This window comes from Cnephaeus nilssonii (genome assembly GCF_951640355.1).
Source record: "Cnephaeus nilssonii genome assembly, chromosome: 11".
Lineage (NCBI taxonomy): Eukaryota > Metazoa > Chordata > Mammalia > Chiroptera > Vespertilionidae > Cnephaeus > Cnephaeus nilssonii.
The window spans coordinates 63583247-63603627 of record NC_137082.1 but is presented as its reverse complement, the minus strand read 5'-3'; the positions used below and the strand labels follow the sequence as shown (position 1 = coordinate 63603627).

Below are 20381 nucleotides of genomic sequence, written 5' to 3'. Positions count from 1 at the left end.
CTGCGCTATATACATATAAGTTCTTTGGTTAATCTCACCTCACTCCCTCTGAGATTTTTCAGTTTGTTCCATGCTTCTGTGTCTCTGGATCTATTTTGTTCATCAGTTTATTTTGTTCATTATATTCCACATATAAGTGAGATCATGTGATACTTGTCTTCTCTGACTGGCTTATTTTGCTTAGCATAATACTGTCCAGGTCCCTCCATGCTGTCTCACAGGGTAAGAGATCCTTCTTTTTTTACTGCTGTGTAGTATTCCATTGTGTAAATGTACCACAGCTTTTTTATTCACTCATCTACTGATGGGCACTTGGGCTGTTTCTAGGTCTTAGCTATTATAAATAATGCTGCTATGAATGTAGGGGTGCATATATGCTTTCTGATTGGTGTTTTGGGATTCTTAGGATACATTCCTAGAAGTGGGATCACTCCATACTACTTACATAGTGGCTGCACCAGTCTGCATTATGAAACACCAGTTATATTGGATTAGGACCCACCCATAGGACCTCATTTTCACTTGATTATTTCTGTAAAGATCTTATCTCCAATATGACCACTGGGGGTTAGGACTCCAACATATGAATTAGGGGAGGAGGGACACAATTCAACCCACAACAGTGACTAATTTCAGATTCTTGCAAACTAATTTTATGTGCGTAGGGTTTTTTATATTTTGTTTTGTTTTTAAAGCCAGTTTTCAGAATCTTGTCTTTCCTACTGAAAAACCTGTTAACTGTTCACTTCATGGGAGTAGGAAAGCAGAGTCCTTTTTACCTTCAAGTGGGAACTCAGGAATTCACTTTCCTGCATTCACACCCTCTCTGTCACTTACTATCACTCAACACTATAACAGACAATTCAAGTTTTAAGTTACAATTTCTTCATCTGGAAAATGGGTGTAATTACCAGGTTATTGGATTATTTTGCAGATTTCATGAGATAATGTATGTAAAGCACTGACAAGTCTCCTTAAATGTTTACTCTTTGTATTAGTCTCATCCTTCCTCATAGTACTTTATTTAGTAACTGATCAGTTGCCATAATGTGTTTTGTAATATATCTTTTATTAACTATTAACGGAAACATTGTTGAGAGATATAAAAACCTGCTATGCTGCTGTATATGCTCTTTGTTTATGAACAGAATCAAAGCCAGCTGCTACCCCACGACCTTCTGGAGGAGGAGTTGGTGGCGGTGGAAAACGAGGTGGCAAGAAAGAGGATTCTCATTGGTGGTCCAGGTTTCAGAAGGTTTGATTCTAAGCTGTTTGTTAATTTTGAGGAACTGGGTTGGCCCCAGGAAAGTTAAGAAACGGTCTCTTTTTTTGCCCAGGGTGACTTTCCATGGGATGACAAGGAATTCAGGATGTACTTTCTCTGGACTACTCTGTTTTGGGGTGGAGTCATGTTTTACTTCTTGTTCAAGAGCTCTGGAAGAGAAATCACATGGAAGGACTTTGTCAATAACTATCTTTCCAAAGGAGTAGTAAGTATTTTATGGGATTGGTGGCTACTGTGGTTAAAAAGGTAAAATCAGTGGGTTAGGTCAATAAAGTGACAGTCAACACGTTAGCCAGGCTTGTCCATTGAAGAGTTACTATTTTCATATTGGAATTTTTTAATGCTTAAAAGTACTGCAACCAAAAAACCTGTTTGTTTTGACCCAGCAATCCCCAAATTTGCTACAAAATTCTTTTTTTTAAAACATATTTTATTGATTTTTTACAGAGAGGAAGGGAGAGGGATAGAGAGTCAGAAACATCGATGAGAGAGAAACATCGATCAGCTGCCTCCTGCACACTCCTTACTGGGGATGTACCTGCAACCAAGGTACATGCCCTTGACCAGAATCGAACCTGGGACCCTTGAGTCCGCAGGCCGACGCTCTATCCACTAAGCCAAACCAGTCAGGGCTACAAAATCCTTTTGTTTCACTTCATATAAGAACCTAGTTTTGGAACCACTGCTCCCAACTCTTGCTTTGGCAGCACTCCCTCTGCTTGCATCGTTTTCTCGTGTGCTCTTGGCTGCCTCTTTTCCCTGGTCTAGTGTGCCAGCTTGTCACAATTCCTTTACATCTTTATGGCTGTAATCTCCTGCGGGCTTGGAATTGGATAAAGAAGCCATGCAGCATATTTAAAGTGAGACTGGACAGGCTCTGAGGGCTGCTTGGGAGCCTTTGTTCCTGCAGGCTGGGTCTTTACCCACTAAGACCCTATTTCAGCATTTTTAAGATGTGGAGTGTAAGACATACATTATTTTGGTATTACTAAGAAAAAGCCTCCACTGAAACAAATACCATCAGTTGTGAAATGTATCATCGTTTCTGAGATATTAAACTATGAAAAATGTCCATCTTAGAAGTGATGAAATAAAGAAGAGAACCAGAATCAGAATTAGGCCTGTTTTGTAACCTTGGGAAATTATTTAACCTCTCAGTACTGGATTTTTCATGAATAAAATGGATAAAATAAAGATTTTAGTACTTATTATTAATGTATAAAGAATTTAAAATTATTTTTGAAGGTTGGACAGTAGGGTGAGGATGGAAAAAATGGAAATTATTATTCAGATTTTTGGAGCAAGTGTTTCTCTCATGAAAGTGACAATATTATATCTATAATTTCCAGATTTTGTAGGGAGCCTGCTTTGGTGTGGAGGGGGCTGCAGCTGTCCTCCCAGGAGGACTCTCCTAGCTGTGTCTCCTCCTGACATGCTGGTTTTGTGGAATCAGCCTACCATAGTCCTAACTGCTTTATGGGGCAGAGTACAGTAGTTGCTCCTTTCTAGAAGGACTGCCTTTAGGAACAGTTAGTCCCCTGTTCCGACTCCTGGAATTATCTGGGGCTCCCTCACTTTCCAATTTGACTCGTACCTTCCAGACTTGCTGCCAAGACAGACTTTATTACAGCAGAAAGGAAGCTTATGCTCCAGATCAGCCAAAGGCCCTGGGATGAGGTTAAGAGTGTTCTTAAGAATCTGATATAGTTAGCAGGGTACAGAAAAACCCTGCTAACTATATCAGAATGAAATGGATAAACCAATTTATACCCATAGAGTGGCAAAAATTAACAAGTCCTATAATAGCAAGTGAGGATGCAGAGCAATAGGAGTATTTTTCTAGGGAGTGTAAATTGGAGAGCAATTTGGCACTGTCTAGTAACATTGAAGATGTGTATACCCTGCAGCCCAGTCTCACTGATCCATCTACTACAGGTACATATCCCAGAGAAATTTCTGAAGATGTGCCCAAGAAGGTCTATGCAGGAATGTTCATAACAGCATTGTTTGTGATAGCGAACCTTTTCAAACAGCCTCAATGTCTGTTAAGACGAGGATGGATAAATAACTTGAGGTGTGCTCATAGAGTGGAATACTCCACAGACTGACATGTCAGCATGGATAAACCTCACAGACAGAACAAAAGGAAGAAAGAGAATGCTGTGGAAGAATACATACCAAATGACACCATTTTTATTGTTGAGTGTATGTCTAGGGTTACTTTTGTGCATGGTACAAGTGCTTTGGGATGGTCAGCACGTAATGCAAAGAGTGGCCACCTCTGCAGGAGAGGGCGAGACTGGTGCGTGATGTTTTATTTCTCAAGCCAGAAGGGAGAAATGGGTTATCCTTATGTTATTTATCATTATTCTTTGTATGCCTGAAATATCATGTGCATTTTAAATGAGCTTAAAAGAATATCTCAGGTCTTTTCTGTACATTTATGTTTGAATATTTAACTTTTTAAAATTCCAGGTAGACAGACTGGAAGTCGTCAACAAGCGTTTTGTTCGAGTGACTTTTACACCAGGGAAAACTCCTGTTGATGGGGTAAATGATTTTATTAATTGATGTGCATTAGCTGTAAATTAACTTTTCAGATTTAAAGCTGAAAAGCAAACATTCCCTCACATACACTGGACATACCAGCATTGGGCAGTGCAGAGTTGTAATCTTCACCACCATAGGTGAGAATGTGCGTGTTGCCTACGTAATTGTGATCTGAGGATTGTTTTGGTTTTAGTAATCATTTTGGCCGTACATTTAGGAAACAGTGAGTGAAATCCCAGTTCTTAGTAGTATTCCAAGACTTTATTTTTCAAGATTGAGAAAACAATTGTTTGTTGAAGAAAAATATGTTAAAATCTGAATTGTTTACCTTGAGACAGCTTTTTAAAAAATCAGTCTAAGAAGCATCTGCTCATATCTCTCCCAACCATTTTATTATATTATATTTTCATTTCTTTTCTTGTTTTTAAAATAATTTTGATTTCCTGTCCAGCGATTTGAACTCTGTTCCAGAGACCCTACACTGGCTTAGGGGGTGGTGGGGGGAGGAAAGGTTCCCAGGTGAATCCCAGGCCTCCTCTGGGCCTGACCCCTCCCTCCTGCCCCTTTCTAGTCCTTTAGTCTTGCAGTGTTACCACCCTCCCCCAGGGCCAGACCTCCCTCCAGGCTGCTTCCCTTCTCTGATAGGATGATTTTGTTTAACCATTTCCTATTCATCCTGCCTGGATGGGGCAATATTTCAAGGGAAACTAGAGCTGATGGTGACCATCTCTCTGATAAGCATTAATAAATATAAGAATATCTGTGAAGTCATATGACTGGTATTTGTCATTTTTAGAAAAGTTATTTGTCTTTTTAAAAAAATATATATTTTATTACAGAGAGGAAGGGAGAGGGATAGAGAGTTAGAAACACTGATGAGAGAGAAACATCGATCAGCTGCCTCCTAAACACCCCCTACTGGGGATGTGCCCGCAACCAAGGTACCTGCCCTTGACCGGAATTGAACCTGGGACCCTTCAGTCAACAGGCCGACGCTCTATCCATTGAGCCAAACAGGTTAGGGCTCTTTGTCTTAATTTTTAAAAATTTTTATTTATTTTAGAGGAAGGAAGAGAGAGAAACATTGATGGTTGCCTCCCGAATGTGCCCCAACTAGGGATCGAACGTACAACCTGGTATGTGCCCTGACCAGGAATCAAACCCACCACCTTTCAGTGTATGGGTCGATGCTCCAACCAACTGAGCCACACTGGCCAGGGCTATTGGACTTAATCCCCTCCCCCCCATTCTTTTCACCTATGGTGGAATGTTCATTAATAACCATGCTGCTTTTTTGTTTTCCTGTGAACTGTGCTTCAGACTTTTAGTGTTGGGAATTAAATTGGCACTCCTTTCAAGAGCACAGTTTGGCAGTGTCCATGTCAGCAGTTTTGAAAATATGCACACACCCAGTAATTTTGCTGTAGTAGTAATCCTAGGGAAATCATTAAAATGCATCTGAAGATGTCTATATAAGGATGTTCTCCAAATCATTGTTTATGGAGCAAAAATTAGACATAGATAAATGTCTACCTTAGGCCTGGTTACCATTAGGGCTCCTCACTTACCTGGAGCATTAATCCCTCTGCTGCAGTGGGGCTCTCAGTGGGCAGTGTTCTTCCCAGAGGGCAAGGGTCACAGTTAGTATTGGCAGGCACAAGCATTGACGTGTGAAAGTCATACCATTTTATTATGAATTACTTTCTCCTTCATATTGCAGTTAAGGTTTTATTTTGCTGTCTTTTCAAAATTGTGCATATACTTAAGATTGTAAAAGGGGGTATGATGAAGTCTTGAAGAAATGGCATCAAAATTGCTAATAGTGTTTATCTCTGGGTGTTGAGGTTATAGATGCTTTTTATTTTCTTAGTTTTCAATGGAGAACATGTATTGTCCGCTTGACAGACTTTATATTGAGCTTTCAGAAATGGATATAAGATTTTTAGTGTCCTGCTTATGGAGTAGCAACATTAATTACTGCTCTGTATAAATACAGCACAGGCTTTGGAGTCTGACAGATTTGGCTTGACATTAACTCTACTCTTTATTAGCTGTACGGCCTAATTCCTCCACACCTCAGTGTCTTTATCTTTAAATGGGAACAACAGTAATATTGTTTTAGGGCTTAGTGCTTAAATGAGAATTGTGAAAGTGGTGGTTTTCAAACTCCAGGGTGCGTAAGAATCATCTGGAGCACTGGGACCCATCCCCAGAGGGTCTGTCCAGACTTTGTCCCCACAATCTCCATGCTGCTTTGCTGGTCTTGGTCCACCCTGATTCTTGGATGTGAGTCGTGCATTTAGCGTATTGCCCAGTTGATAGTAGATTCTAATTTGGAATTGTCGATCACATGTGGTTAATCTATTATTGTCATGTTTTGAGGATTGTAACCACAGGAATTTTGGAGTTGTCAGTGATCTTATTCTCCATCTTTGTTTTTCTGATATGTGGAGAGAGATACCAGTGAGATACCAGTGATATTTCCCACTCAGAAATACTGGTTGGTGGGAGGAATATGGGATGAAATGTTACACTCTTTTGTGTACACTTCTGAATTATCTTCAGTTTTTTTGTTTGTTTTAAATATATTTTTATTAATTTCAGAGAGGAAGGGAGAGGGAGAGAGACAGAAACATCAGTGATAAGAGAGAATCACTGATTGGCTGTGTCCTGCATGTCCCCTACCGGGGACCAAGCCTGCAACCCGGGCATGTGCCCTTGACTGGAATTGAACTCGGGACCCTTCAGTCTGCAGGCCAACGCTCCATCAGCTGAGCCAAACCGGCCAGGCCTAAATTGTCTCAGTTTTATGTCACAGACATTGTTTTGATGTAAAAAATATTTTGAAAAGCAATTGCATGTACAAGGATGAACAAGGTCTTTTTTGTGCTGTGAAATGTGGCTAATACTTGCAGAGTGCTGGAACAGGGTCTGCTATATAGTAAAACTCCATAAATGTGAGTTGTTATGATTAATGTTTATTGCTGTTGTTTTGTTGTTAATCCTCACCCAAAGATATTTTTTCATTTATTTTTAGAGAGAGTGGAAGGGAGGGGGAGAGACAGAAAAAGAAAGAAAATTGATGTGAGAGAGACATATCGATTGGTTGCCTCCCACATGAGCTCCCACTGGGGCCTGGGATTGAGCTGCAACTGAAGTATGTGCCCTTGACTGGAATCGAACCCGGGACCCTTCAGTCCACAGGCTGACGCTCTATCAACTGAGCCAAATGGCTAGGGCTTATGATTACTGTTTTTGTAGTATAAGAGGTAGTATGATGTGCTGTTTATAATCATTGGCTCTGGAGTCAGACTGCTTGGATTCAGATTCAGCCTCTTATTACTAGATGTGTGTAATCATGGGAAAGTGAAGTCACCCCTATGGTTTTCTCATCTATTAAACGGGGACAGTAATAGTCAGGGCTGACATAGCACTATATGGAATTCTTCTGTGCTGGGGGTAAAATAGCCATTGCCTCGGGCCCTTCAGCTGTTCCTCCCGAGGGCCTCAGTAAATCATCAGATTGAGTGAATAGCAAGCTAACAGGGTAACTGAGGGTCCCTTCCTAATGTGCAGATTTGAGTATCACCCCTGGTGATAGTACTTACTTCTTAGAGTGGCTCTGAAGGTTGAATGAGTTAATGTACCTAAAGGGCTTAGAACAATGCTGACATTTAAGTGCGTAATAAACTTTGGTTGTTATTACTGTGTCACATTAGCTTTTACTAGTAGTTTGGTAATGGGTAGCTGAGAAATCACTGGGAAGTGGAGAAGAGGTAAAATAAGCATATTTATTTATGAAAAGATAAAAAAGCGTTGTGTTTTCAAATAGGTTTTTTATTCTTTTGAGTTTATACTTTTAGAACCACTGTGGAATATTGCTTAAGAAATGCTTATTTGCCAAGGATTGCCAGGTGTTCTCACGGAGTGAAACTTAATCACTGTGTCATTAAAACCAGTCTTTTAGTATTGCTGGGTTTTTTAATTCGTAAACTTCTAGTATTTCTTGAAATATTCTTTAAAAGCTGAACCCTTTAATGAATTAAACTCTTGTTTCCCCTTCATTCTTAGGATATTTTGTTTTTCTGTTTTTATAGCAATACGTCTGGTTTAATATTGGCAGTGTGGACACCTTTGAACGGAATCTGGAAACTTTACAGCAGGAATTGGGCATAGAAGGGGAGCATCGGGTACCTGTTGTCTATATTGCTGAAAGTGATGGGTAAGAAGCAGTGAAAATACATAAACATGTTGAAGACTGTTCACCATGCTCTACATGATTCACTGTGTGTTCTGTCACCAAGTGACCGGTTACACATTACATTGTCAAATAGGCATTTTTCAGTTTGGCCAGATTTTTTTTTAAACCATTGGTAATTTACTAGTTTTTGCTAGTAACTGATTGATTTTCTACACATTTATAATGATTAAGCAGTGGTTTGGGGTATTCATACCCAATGCACTTTTAGTAGGATTTTAGCATAAAGAGCTATGTTGTGTTAAAGAGTGGCATTCCTCCTACCTTTTAACTACATTCACATTTATATTCCATAGTTTTCCAAGATTTTAAAGTAATTCTTTTTCTCTTGTCAAAGCTGCTGCTTCCCTTAGGGGTTATTTGTCTTTAACAAAGCCACGTAGAAGTCTGAGTCTTTCAAGAGGTGATTTCAAAAGTCACTGTGTTTAAGTTTATTTAGGAATTATATTGCCTTTGAGGGGTCATCAGGGTACAGCCAGGTAGATCACCTGGCAGTTACTCCATTTGCATTAAATACTGAAGGTATACCTTGCTCTAGAGTTACGAATTTGAAAGTGAAAATAGAAATAAATGTTCATTTTTTTGTATATGAAAGAGCAGAAAAATGGAGAGTTGGTGTGTTAGTTGAGCTGATCGGTTGCTCTTTAGGGGCTTTCTTGAATCCTGGTTTATGTAAACCTACAGTCTACCTGCAGTATTTAGACCTAGAGAGCTATTGAAATGGTCTCACAGGTGATGTATCTCTCAGCCCCTGAGGCTATAGTATAATTATTTAACTTTATAGGCTGGTGTTGAAACATTACAAAAGTATTACTGCACCATTCTTTACATTTTTATTGTCAGTGCTGTCGTGTCCTTCAGAAATAAACCAAATGTAAATTTTTCATGGTTCTTGTTGCCTGCTGTAGGAGCATTTAACATATTGTAAAGGATGAAAAATTAAGAAGTAAATACTAGTTTTTGACCTAAGACAGTGTTCAGCAAACTCATTAGTCAACAGAGTGGCAAACGGCAGCTCGCGAGCCGCAGTTTGCCGACCACTGACCTAAGACAAATAGACAAAAGGCATCCCCATGCTTTAAGTCATTTCTGAGCACATCCCCCCCAGAGCAGACACGAGGTTTGGAGGGCTAACCAGCTCTCCTGTGAATCTCTCTCAAACCGCACAATCTGGGCAGAGTGGCTGTGCAGCGTACATCATCACTGATACAGCACAAGCAGCACAGTAATGCTACTGCATAAGTGGTGGGACTAAAAATCTTATATCCATATCTGAGAGTTCAACAGAAAGTCTGTTAAGCAGGCAGTATATGTTCTCTGTTGAAAACTAAGAAAGTACAAAGAAAATAAGAAGCATTTATAACCTCAACACTCAGAGATAAATACTATTAGCAGTTTTGATGCCATTCCTTCAAGATTTCATAATATCCCCTTTACAATCATTAAGTACATGCATAATTTTGAAAAGAAATCAGTATAAGAACTGTAATACAAAGGAGAAAGAAAAAGAAAGTAATTCATAATAAAATGGTATGAATTTCAGTATGTAAATGCTGCCCTGGACAATGTGACTCAGTGGTTAGAGCGTTGGCCCACACACTGAAGGGTGATGGATTTGATTCTTGGTCAAGGACACGTACCTGGTTGGCAGGTTCGATTCTGGTTCCAGTCAGGGCACATGAGGGAGGCAATCATTCATTGTGTCTCTCACATCGTTTCTCTCTCCCTCTCCCTTCACTCTCTCTAAAAATAAATGGAAAAAGATATCCTTAGGTGAGGATTAACAACAATAACAAAAAAGTATATCTTGCACAACATTAAAAAAGCCAGTGATTAACAGTCTTAAAAGTATGTTGCTCTTGTGTATGGTTCCCTTTTTAGTTCCTTCCTCCTGAGCATGTTGCCCACGGTGCTCATCATCGCTTTCTTACTGTATACCATACGAAGGGGGCCTGCTGGTATTGGTCGAACAGGCCGTGGTATGGGTGGACTCTTCAGTGTTGGAGAAACCACTGCCAAGGTCTTAAAGGATGAGATAGATGTGAAGTTCAAAGATGTGGCTGGCTGCGAGGAGGCCAAGCTAGAGATAATGGAATTTGTGAATTTCTTGAAAAACCCAAAGCAGTATCAAGACCTAGGAGCAAAAATCCCAAAGGTAAAGTAAACTTTCAGAAGGTTATTTCCAACTCATTAACCCCAAAATCTTTTGAATTATTTCTTGATCTCTGAAGTTATAATTTTATGAAGTTTGATTACTCATTATAAAGAAGCTGTTTTCCTCCTTTCTCTTAACTTACTAGTCTCTGCTTAACTCGAGGGTCTTTTTTGGGTTGCTTGTCTGTGGGAATGAGTATTCTTGCATGTACTATATATTCCAAAAGATTTGTACTTGGAAGCTTTCCTTGAGTTGCCTTCCTTCTCCCTCCAGCCTGCTTTACATACCCCATTTCTTGGCAGCTGTAGTGCCCTAGCATATCCCTCCCTGCTGTCACCCAGTTGCCCTTCCTTCAGCAGGTCTGAATAGACCCTCTTCCTGGGCTTGGCTCTGAGATCCACGGCACAGGACTCGGTGGACAGGAGCCAGACAGCACTAATTCTTGCCTTCCCTCTTCTTAACAGACGTCCTTGTGACCACAGCTGGTGATCAGCTGGCCTTGCTAATCTTTATGCTCCCAGGGCCAGCCTCAGTCATTAAGTAAATGAATCAGAAAATTTTAACTAGTTCTTTTAAAAATCCATTAATAACATTTTACTTTAAAGGAAACCTTTGAAAAAGGGAATCATCGTTTCCTTGATTTTGTATCCTACCTATATGGATAAAAAGCCATTTTTCTAATTTTATAATTTGCTATTAACTTACTTAATTGCCTGTATACATCGTACTTAGTCATCTTCACAACTTAAATAATTATAGTGTTTAATTAAACATTTTTTTCTTTTTTAGTTCACCATTGGTCAGTAAATTCTTATTTCACTTGTGAAATTTTGAAGGGAATAAAATAAGTAGAATGTAAATTGGGAGTGGAATGTTTGTGTCTCCTTAAATTATTTAAGTAAACCTTAGTTGGTTTATTAGTAGCTTCCTAGCTTAAGTCATCCTTTATGTACTGTTAGAAAGGTCTAAAAAGCAGCACTAAACATCTTATAAAATAAGGGAAATATCTAAGGTTTCACATTCTGATCAAATTTTTAAAAGTAATATAGTCTAATAATCCTTTTCTTCCTCTTCTTACTACTAATATTCTACCTTCCAATGTTTAAGAAATATTTAGTGTATATCACTAAAATTTTATATAATTTATACCTAGGAATTATCTATAGATGTGCAATTTACTTTTCTGAAATTCTAGTTAAATATACTTTCTCTTTTTTATATCTGAAGGGTGCCATTCTTACTGGTCCTCCAGGCACTGGGAAAACACTGCTGGCTAAGGCCACAGCTGGAGAAGCCAATGTCCCTTTCATCACCGTTAGTGGATCTGAGTTTTTAGAGATGTTTGTTGGTGTGGGTCCAGCTAGAGTAAGTCTTTTGTTTTATTCTGATGGTGCAACTTCCTTCTCCTCCTTCTCCTCCTTTGTTCCCCTGAAATGGGGATTTGGTAAAGATGGCCCTTTGCCTGGAGTCCTGTGGAGTGACCCCTCCGCAGTCACTGCCTTGCACACTCTTCCAGGGAAAAGCCTCAGCAAGGCCTGTGACTTCACCCCACCTTCCCTCACTCTGACCATGATTGCAGTCTGTTCATTGGGTTCTCTTTTTGTTGACTTGTAAGAGTTCTTTATATATTATGGATACTAACTGCCTAGTCAGATATATGACTTGCAAATACTTTCTTTTAAATATATATCTTTATTGATTTCAGAATGGAAAGTGAGAGGGAGAGAGAGATAGAAACATCAATGATGAGAGAATCATTATCAGCTGCCTCCTGCACACCCCACACTGGGAATTGAGCCCGCAACCCAGGCATATGCCCTTAACTGGAATCAAACCCGGAAGCCTTCAGTCCTCAGGCCAATGCTCTGTCCACTAAGCCAAACCGTCTAGGGCCAAATATTTTCTTTTTTCCTGTGTGTTGTCTTTTCACTTTCTTGAGAGTGAAGCATTAAAGTTTTAAATTTTGATGAAGTCCAATATATCTGGTTTTTTTTTTCTTTTGTTGCTTGTGCTTTTAGTGTCAACTAAGAATCTATTGCCAAATCAAGGTTGTAAATATTTTTCCTATGTTTTCTTCTAAGGGTTTTATAGTTTTAGTGGTTTAATCTAGATCTATGATCTATTTCAAATTAATATGATCCATTTTGAGTTAATATGATGTGATAAAAAGGTCGAACTTCATTCTGCATTTCTGTATACAGTTTTCCCAGCACCATGTGTTGAAAAGACTTCTTTCCCCCTTTGAATGGTCTTGGCATCCTTGACCATAGATACCTGGGCTTATTTCTGGACTCTCAATTCTACCTTATTGACCTGTATGGCTGTCTTTATGCCAGTACCACACTTGTCTTGATTACTTTGCTTTGTAGTAAGTTTTGAAATAAGGAAATGTGAATGTAGATTAATTTTTAAAGAAACACTTAAATTTTTACTCTTGTGTATTTTACCAGTGTCTAAAATGTTGACTTTTTTTTTTTTAAGCACAATAGAAATGCTCAGTGCTATCATAATTACTTTTCTAATCATTGGGATACAACTTGCAATCAATAATAAAGTATTGTGTTATCAGTGGGCAACATTTTTTTCTGTTCTCAGTGGTAAGCAGAGTAATGATGGGTCTTACCATTATTGGCATTTTAGATTAGATGAACTGTGTATGGTAAGTGGAATTGGTGGATTCATATGGGTTTTGTAAGGCAGATAAGTCTTAGTAGAATAGGGGAGCATGGGGGAGTTTAGTATTTATATGGAATCTAATATGGGCAAGGAGGGAATTAAAGATTAGAGAGGAGCTGTGGAAGGGAAGCAGTGGGCCCAATGGGATGGAGAGCTAAGAAATAGGTGAAGAATTGGTTGTGGCAGGTGCTTGAGTATCTGGGTGGGCCGGGTCATCAGGAGGGTGGGTGGTCAGAGAGTAGATTGCCTGTGGCTGGTTGTTTAAAGGGAACCTTGGCATTGCTGATCATGTCAGAGTGGAGCAAAAGTGATCGAAGAGGTGGGTCAGGGAACTGAGATACCAAGACCCACAGGAATGTGGAAATCACTAGGAAAAGAGTTCTGGTGGGTGTGTGGATGGGGGAATAGGAAATCAGGCGGGTGGATGACTAGATGCTGCCCTTTGGCAGGAGCCTCAGTGAGCAGGGGATTTTCCAGCAGAATTATTTTGGCAGTAGTGATGAGGTGTGAAGTGGATCCCTGACTCCGCGTGGCCTGGAGGGAAAGATAAAAAACCTTCTGGTTGAGCCTGGCTGGCAGGGCTCAGTGGTTGAGCATTGACCTATGAACCAGGAGGTCACGGTTCAATTCCCAGTCAGGGCACATGCCCGGGTTGTGGGCTTGATCCCCAGTGTGGGGCGTGCAGAAGGCAGCTGATCAATTATTTTCTGTCATCATTGATGTTTCTATCTCTTCCTCTGAAATTAATAAAAATATATTTAAAAATAAACAAAGAAAAAACCCTTATAATTGAGAGCTTTGCAGGGACAGCCAAATTTCAGTTTAGGCAAGGAGGTGAGGGAAGTATTCAGGGAAGAGCTTGAGAGGTTGGGGCTTGTTGATCACAGATCTGGAGTTCAGAGGGGAGGCTGTAGAGGGACATGAGTTATGTTAAGGGATATGCTCAGAGCAGTGTAGGCATGAAAATCCCAGAAGTCCAGGCCAGGGAGGATGATGGGAGACTTGGACTTCTGGTGAGGGAAGTAAAAGTTATACGAGGCATAGGGAGTTTGTCTCTGAATCTCTCCATAGGGGCAGGTAATAGGGTGAGACCCTGAACTGTCTCAGCAATAGTGAGGCATGGGGATGGCTATTCCTTCTTCAACCCACCTAAACTAGCGGTCTGAGTGGTCATGCTTTGCAGGACAGAATGTGGGTGCAGGGACCTTGCAGTTGCTCCTATTGCAGCAGTGCGGAAGGGAGGGCACTGTCAGACACCCTGGGGCGATTGGGGGTGTACTTGGGTAGGTCGGCCCTTTGCTTTCTGTGTAAGCTTTGCCTAGAATCAGATCTTTTAGTAAGTCCCTCAAGCATGAAATGTGAACCTCAGAGTAGTTTGAACTTTTAAACTGAATATAAAGTTTACAGCACTACTGTGTTATCTTTTTGTAGGCCAAAACCATGTATTATTAATTTGTTGGTATTATAAAAATAGCAGATATTGTTAGTGCTTATTACATATAAAAGAATTTATGAGATTATAGAAATAATATTTGCTCACCTTAAATCAGTTACTCGCCACTTCTTTGCTGCTTGCAACTTTTAAAATATGTACTGTATAGTATAGCACACACAAAATTTTCTTCCTGTGGGACAGGAAACTTGATGTTTATTTTTTTATTAGGAGGATAAATAGTATTCATTTGTCAACTGACTCTATTATTTATATTTTTACTCAGGTTCGAGACTTATTTGCCCTTGCTCGGAAGAATGCCCCTTGCATTCTCTTCATTGATGAAATAGATGCCGTGGGAAGGAAGAGAGGAAGAGGCAACTTTGGCGGGCAGAGTGAACAGGAGAATACACTTAATCAGTTGCTTGTGGAAATGGATGGTGAATTTTCAAGTCTTTTGGATTTTAAACTACACTGTTTTATATATTACTAGAGGCCCGGTGCATGAAAATTCAAGCACTAGAGGGGGGGTCCCTCAGCCCGGCCTGCCCCCTCTCACAGTCTGGGAGCCCTCGGGCGGGAGGCGACCTGGTGGTCAGGGGAAGGTGATGCCCCCATCACACCTGCTGCTGCCACTGCTGTCAGTGCAAGCCTCGGCCGACCCTGGTTACCTGAGCATCGCCAGCCCTGGTTACCTGAGCATCGGGCCGGCCCTGGGCATCTGGGCAGCCGACATCTGAGGCTTGCCTGCACCTCGGGCTGGCCCTGGGTGGCTGGAGGGATGAGGGGACTGGGGGACTCTGGAGGCAGGCATGCAGAGTTGGGTATCTCAAAGGAAAATCCTTGTGCTCATATTGAGTACCAAAAAGATAAAAAGCATTTTCTTTAAGAAATACCAGCCTTTCTTTTTAAAGGCTGGTATTTGTATCTGGGGCTGAATAAGAGAAAAATTGGTGAAATGATTTACAAAAGACTTACAGTCTCATTCTCAAAACTATTTATGATTTTGAAGCATCAGGAAAACCCATTTGTAACCATGTGAATTTGGCAAATTTTGAATACTTTTACTTAGAGAGTAGCAATCTTTCCATGGTAGTCAGCTTTTTAAAATTTATTTGGGAAAGCCAATTCTTAGGATGTGCCAATTCCTTCATGCTATAAGATATGTGGATGCTCTTGAGTGCTCGGAAAGGGGAGGCACAGTGTCGAGTATTGAGCCAGTTTGCATTACTGAGTGGGCATTGTATCCAGAATCAGAAGGTGGTCAGTCCAGGAGTAGCACCACATATTTCAATCAGAGAGCCATCTTTGGGGGAAATTAGCTTCTGAACTCTTGAGGTGCCAAGGTCCTGCAGCTATGGCCTTGACAGGCTCTGCAGCCATGGCCTTGACATTTGAGAAATGGCCAGTAAAACTGAGCAAGTTAGCCTGGAGAAGTCGTTGGAGGTGTCTTCAATTATGCAGTGGCTGTCCCATGGCCCAGGGAGTTTAGACACATCATTTGCAAGTTTTAATCTTATTGATTATAAAACATTTTAAAAATTAACAATATAATCTGAATTTTTAGTTAAATAAATTAAAATCTTTGATCATTTGTCTTGAGAAATTTGATTCGTAATGTTTTGAGTCTTACTAGTATATATGACTAGTGTCATTAAGGACAAAATGAATAGTAAGAAAGATCATTTATGTTTGTGACTTAAAAGACATTGGATTGCCGAAACCTGTTTGGCTCAGTGGATAGAGCGTCGGCCTTCGGATTGAGGGGTCCCGGGTTCGATTCCGGTCAAGGGCATGTACCTTGGTTGCGGGCACATCCCCAATGGGGGTTGTGCAGGAGGCAGCTGATCGATGTCTCTCTCTCTCATCGATGTTTCTAACTCTCTATCCCTCTCTCTTCCTCTCTGTAAAAAAATCAATAAAATATATTTTTTTTAAAAAAGACATTGGATTATAAATTGGGGAAAAAATATTAAGTGGCATATGTCTATAGTGCTCATACGTTCTTCACAGGCACACTGTTACTTTCCGCCTCATGTCATTTAATAATTGCATCTTTGTTATCTTTTCAGGTTTTAACACAACAACAAATGTAGTCATTTTGGCAGGCACCAATCGACCAGATATCCTAGATCCTGCACTGATGAGGCCAGGGCGCTTTGACAGGCAAATCTTTATTGGTAAGATGGTTTTCGTTGGGTTAGTCCAGTTTTTGTGAGGATGTCACTGTTTCACTGACTTTTTTTCCCCCCTCTTAAAAATAATTTCTCAAGGACCACCGGACATAAAAGGAAGAGCCTCTATTTTCAAAGTTCACCTCAGACCACTAAAACTGAACAGTACCTTGGAAAGGGATCAGCTGGCAAGAAAACTTGCATCCTTAACCCCAGGGTTTTCAGGTGAGTGGAAAATAACCTACTGTCCTGTTTATAAGTCCTTTAAATCAATGACAGTTGCCAAGCACCAGTTTACTTTGTTACTTCACATCTTGGGGCTTCCTAGGTGTATATTTTTACTTTTTATTTGGGAAATTTCAAACATACAAATTGAGAAAATAGTGTAATGAACCCCTCTGCACCCATCACCTAGCTTTGGGAACAATTCTTAATTCATATCTAACTTTGTCTATACCTTCACCCTCTTCCCTCTGTCTCTGGATAACTTGTGACAAATTCCTTGACAGCATATCATTTTATCCATTAAGGTTACAGAAATTATTATTTTTTTTAAAAAACAACAACTCAGTACTGAGATAAAATTAAGATACCATCAAATTCACCTCTGTTAAAGTGTACAGTTCAGTGGTTTTTAGTATATTCACTAAGTATAGTTTTGAAGCCAATCACTATAACTTAAAAACATGTTCATCACCCCAAAAGAATCCATAAGCAGCCATTCCTTCCACTCCTAGCCCTAGGCAACCCCTAATCTATTTTTTGTGTCTATAGGTTTTTCTATCCTAGACTCTCATATATAGAGAATTATATAACACTAGAGGCCCGGTGCACAACATTCCTGCACTTGGGGGAGGAGGGGTCCCTCAGCCCGGCCTGCGCCCTTTCGCAGTTTGGAAGCCATCAGTCGGACATCCTTAGTGCTGCCATGGAGGCGGGCCACTGTGGCTGAGCAGTGCTCCCCCTGTGGGAGCACACTGACCACCAGGGGGCAGCTCCTGCATTGAGCATCTGCCCCGTGGTGGTCAGTGCAAGTCATAGTGACTGGTTGTTCTGCCGTTCGGTTGATTTGCATATTACCCTTTTATTATATAGGACTAGAGGCCCGGTGCCGAATTCTTGCGTGGGTGGGGTCAAGCCAGCCCGCCCCCGATTGGCCCCGATGGGGTCGGGGGGGCTACTGGGGGAGGGGCTGCAGACGTTGGCCAGCCAGCCCCGCTCCAAGGTCAAACTCCCAGTCGAGGGAACAATTTGCATATTAGCTTTTTATTATATAGGATTGTCTTTTGTATCTGTCTTCTTTCATGTAGCATAATGTTTTCAGACTTTATACATGTTGTAGCACGTGTCAGAATTTCATGTTTTTTTTAATGGCTGAATAACATTTCATTATATGGATATACCACTTATTAAAATACATTTTTATTAATTTCAGAGAGGAAAGGAGAGGGAGAGAGATATAGAAACATCAATGATGAGAGCGAATCATTGATTGGCTGCCTTCTGCACACCCCCCACTGGGGATTGAGCCTACAACCCAGGCATGTGCCCTTGACTGAAATTGAATCTGGGACCCTTCAGTCCGCAGGCCGACGCTCTGTCCACTAAGCCAAACCAGCTAGGGCTACCACATATTATTTATCCATTTATCAGTTGATGGACATTTGTTGTTGTTTTTTGTCTTGGCTATTGTGGATCATGCTGCTATTAAAATCTATGTACATATTTTTATGTGGACATATGTTTTAATTTCTCTTGATTATATATTTAGGAGTAGAATTACTGAATCACTTTTTGAGAAACTGCCAAGTTGTTTTCCACAGCAGCTGCACCATTTTACATTCCCATCTGCAGTGTATGAGGGTTCCAGTTTCTTCACATCCTCACCAACACTTGTCCTTGTCTTTTTTACTATAGCCATCCTAGTGGGTGTGAAGTGGTATCTCAAGGTTTTGATGTGTATTTGTGTAATGTGTAGTAAAGATGATGTTGAGCATCTTTTAATGTGCTTTTTCCAAGAATTCTTAAATGCAAAATGTTTTTAAAACATTTATGCAAGATAGATTCCCTATCTCCCTCTTCCAAACTCGAATAAAAAGGAACATTTGAAAAGTATGAGGAGATTATAACAAGTTCATTGTTAGAGGAAGATAGATATCTCAAATGTCTCAGGATCCTAACTTTTTATTTGCTTTTTGTTTTTGGACTTTGCAGTTTATAGCATTTTAATATTTATTTGCTGAGCACATATATTATGTTATAGTTTATTTGTATTACCATATACTTTGTCTGAAAAGTTAATTCAAAGAGCCTTATGGCTCTAGAAAGCATTTGGCACATTTCACAAGTTTAACTTTCATTGTTTGAATGCACTAGGTTATTTTAATGCTTTTGTTTTTTATTTTATGTCAGCATACTGTGTAATATCCACATAAGTAATTTACCCAACAGAGATAGGACTAAGTTAATTAATGAGCATTTTAAAATACTATCTTTTTATATATATATATATATATATATATATATATTGATTTCAGAGAGGAAAGGAGAGGGTTAGAGAGACAGAAACATCAATGATGAGAGAGAATCATTGATCAGCTGCCTCCTGCACACCCTCCACTGGGGATCAAGCCTGCAACCCAGGCATGTGCCCTTAGATGGAATCAAACCTGGGACCCCTCAGTCTGCAGGCCCATGCTCTATCCACTGAGCCAAACTGGTGAGGGCTATCTTTGTTTATATGAGCCATATAACTACTACTAATACTTCTACCTTAGTTCAGTGGGCCAGGATTATCAGGTTGTTACTGAATGCTAGAATACCTTAGGGTTATCATCAATGAAACTGAATTATATTTACATAAAACCCTTATCCAATCTGCTGGTTGAGAAATTGACTATGGATTTGGTTGTCCGTAATGTGTGACTAATCAGTTTGAGTATTCACATTTGGTGGGTAAGCTATTCTGTATATTCATTTTGTAGGAGCTGATGTGGCTAATGTCTGTAATGAAGCTGCTTTGATTGCTGCGAGACACCTTTCAGAGTCCATAAACCAGAAACACTTTGAACAAGCAATTGAACGAGTGATTGGTGGTAAGGCAACTGAATGTAACTTAAGTCAAAAGGCTGATAAGATGAATTTGAGGCCAGGGATTTTTTGGCAAGATCTAGAAGCAAAGAAAGGTATATTTCCCTAGCTGTGGGGCTCACCGTGCACCTGCTGTGTTCCTTTGGTGTTGCGAACCCCTTCCCTCCTCTGCGGTCTGCAAGGAGATGGGTGGTGTAGGTGTTGGGTGAGTCTGAGATGGCGATGGCAGCCTCACTCACACGGGTAGCTAGCAGTGAATGAGGTGTCTTCCCTTGAATTATACCAATCTGGTTGTTGTTGTTTTTTTGTTTTTTTCCAATCTAGTTTTTTATAAATGCTTACAACCTTCCTATTTCCAAAAAGTTCATCTCATGAGTTAAATGTGTTCTATGCTAGATATAGGTGATGTATAAACAGCTCCGATGACTTAATCAGGAAATGCTCACCCTGCCAGCACAGTGGGGGATGCACATAATGTGTTTTCCTTGCTTTCTAGAATGCTTGCAACTTAATATTCATAAAAACATAATTAGCAATTCAAAAACTTGGGCATTTGAAGGAGAGAAAAGACTGCAGTCAGGAGGGCTGCACAGAAGAGGTGGGATTTAAATTGGGTTCAGTAGACAAATGGGAAACGGTGTGAAAGTGGCATGAACAGAAGGTGGTTTGGAAATAGTGTTACATATACCTTGTGTTTCCTGGAGGGAAAGTAAACTGATCAGACTCAAGTTCCTGTGGAAAGTAAGGCAAGGTTGAAGAAC

The 20381-nt window shown here is 40.2% G+C and overlaps 1 protein-coding gene across 3 annotated transcripts in view; it reads left to right on the top strand.

Annotated features, from left to right (window-relative positions):
- AFG3L2 (AFG3 like matrix AAA peptidase subunit 2) overlaps positions 1 to 20381 on the top strand; it is a 48950-nt gene that overhangs the window by 15062 nt on the left and 13507 nt on the right. For all 3 annotated transcript variants that reach the window (XM_079783567.1, XM_079783568.1, XM_079783566.1), the window contains 10 exons: positions 1149 to 1255; positions 1338 to 1490; positions 3761 to 3835; positions 7933 to 8057; positions 9975 to 10248; positions 11476 to 11613; positions 14643 to 14796; positions 16429 to 16536; positions 16630 to 16755; positions 19515 to 19625. In XM_079783567.1, coding sequence (XP_079639693.1) covers positions 1149 to 1255; positions 1338 to 1490; positions 3761 to 3835; positions 7933 to 8057; positions 9975 to 10248; positions 11476 to 11613; positions 14643 to 14796; positions 16429 to 16536; positions 16630 to 16755; positions 19515 to 19625 — 1371 coding nt within the window. The remainder of the gene's footprint in view (positions 1 to 1148; positions 1256 to 1337; positions 1491 to 3760; positions 3836 to 7932; positions 8058 to 9974; positions 10249 to 11475; positions 11614 to 14642; positions 14797 to 16428; positions 16537 to 16629; positions 16756 to 19514; positions 19626 to 20381) is intronic.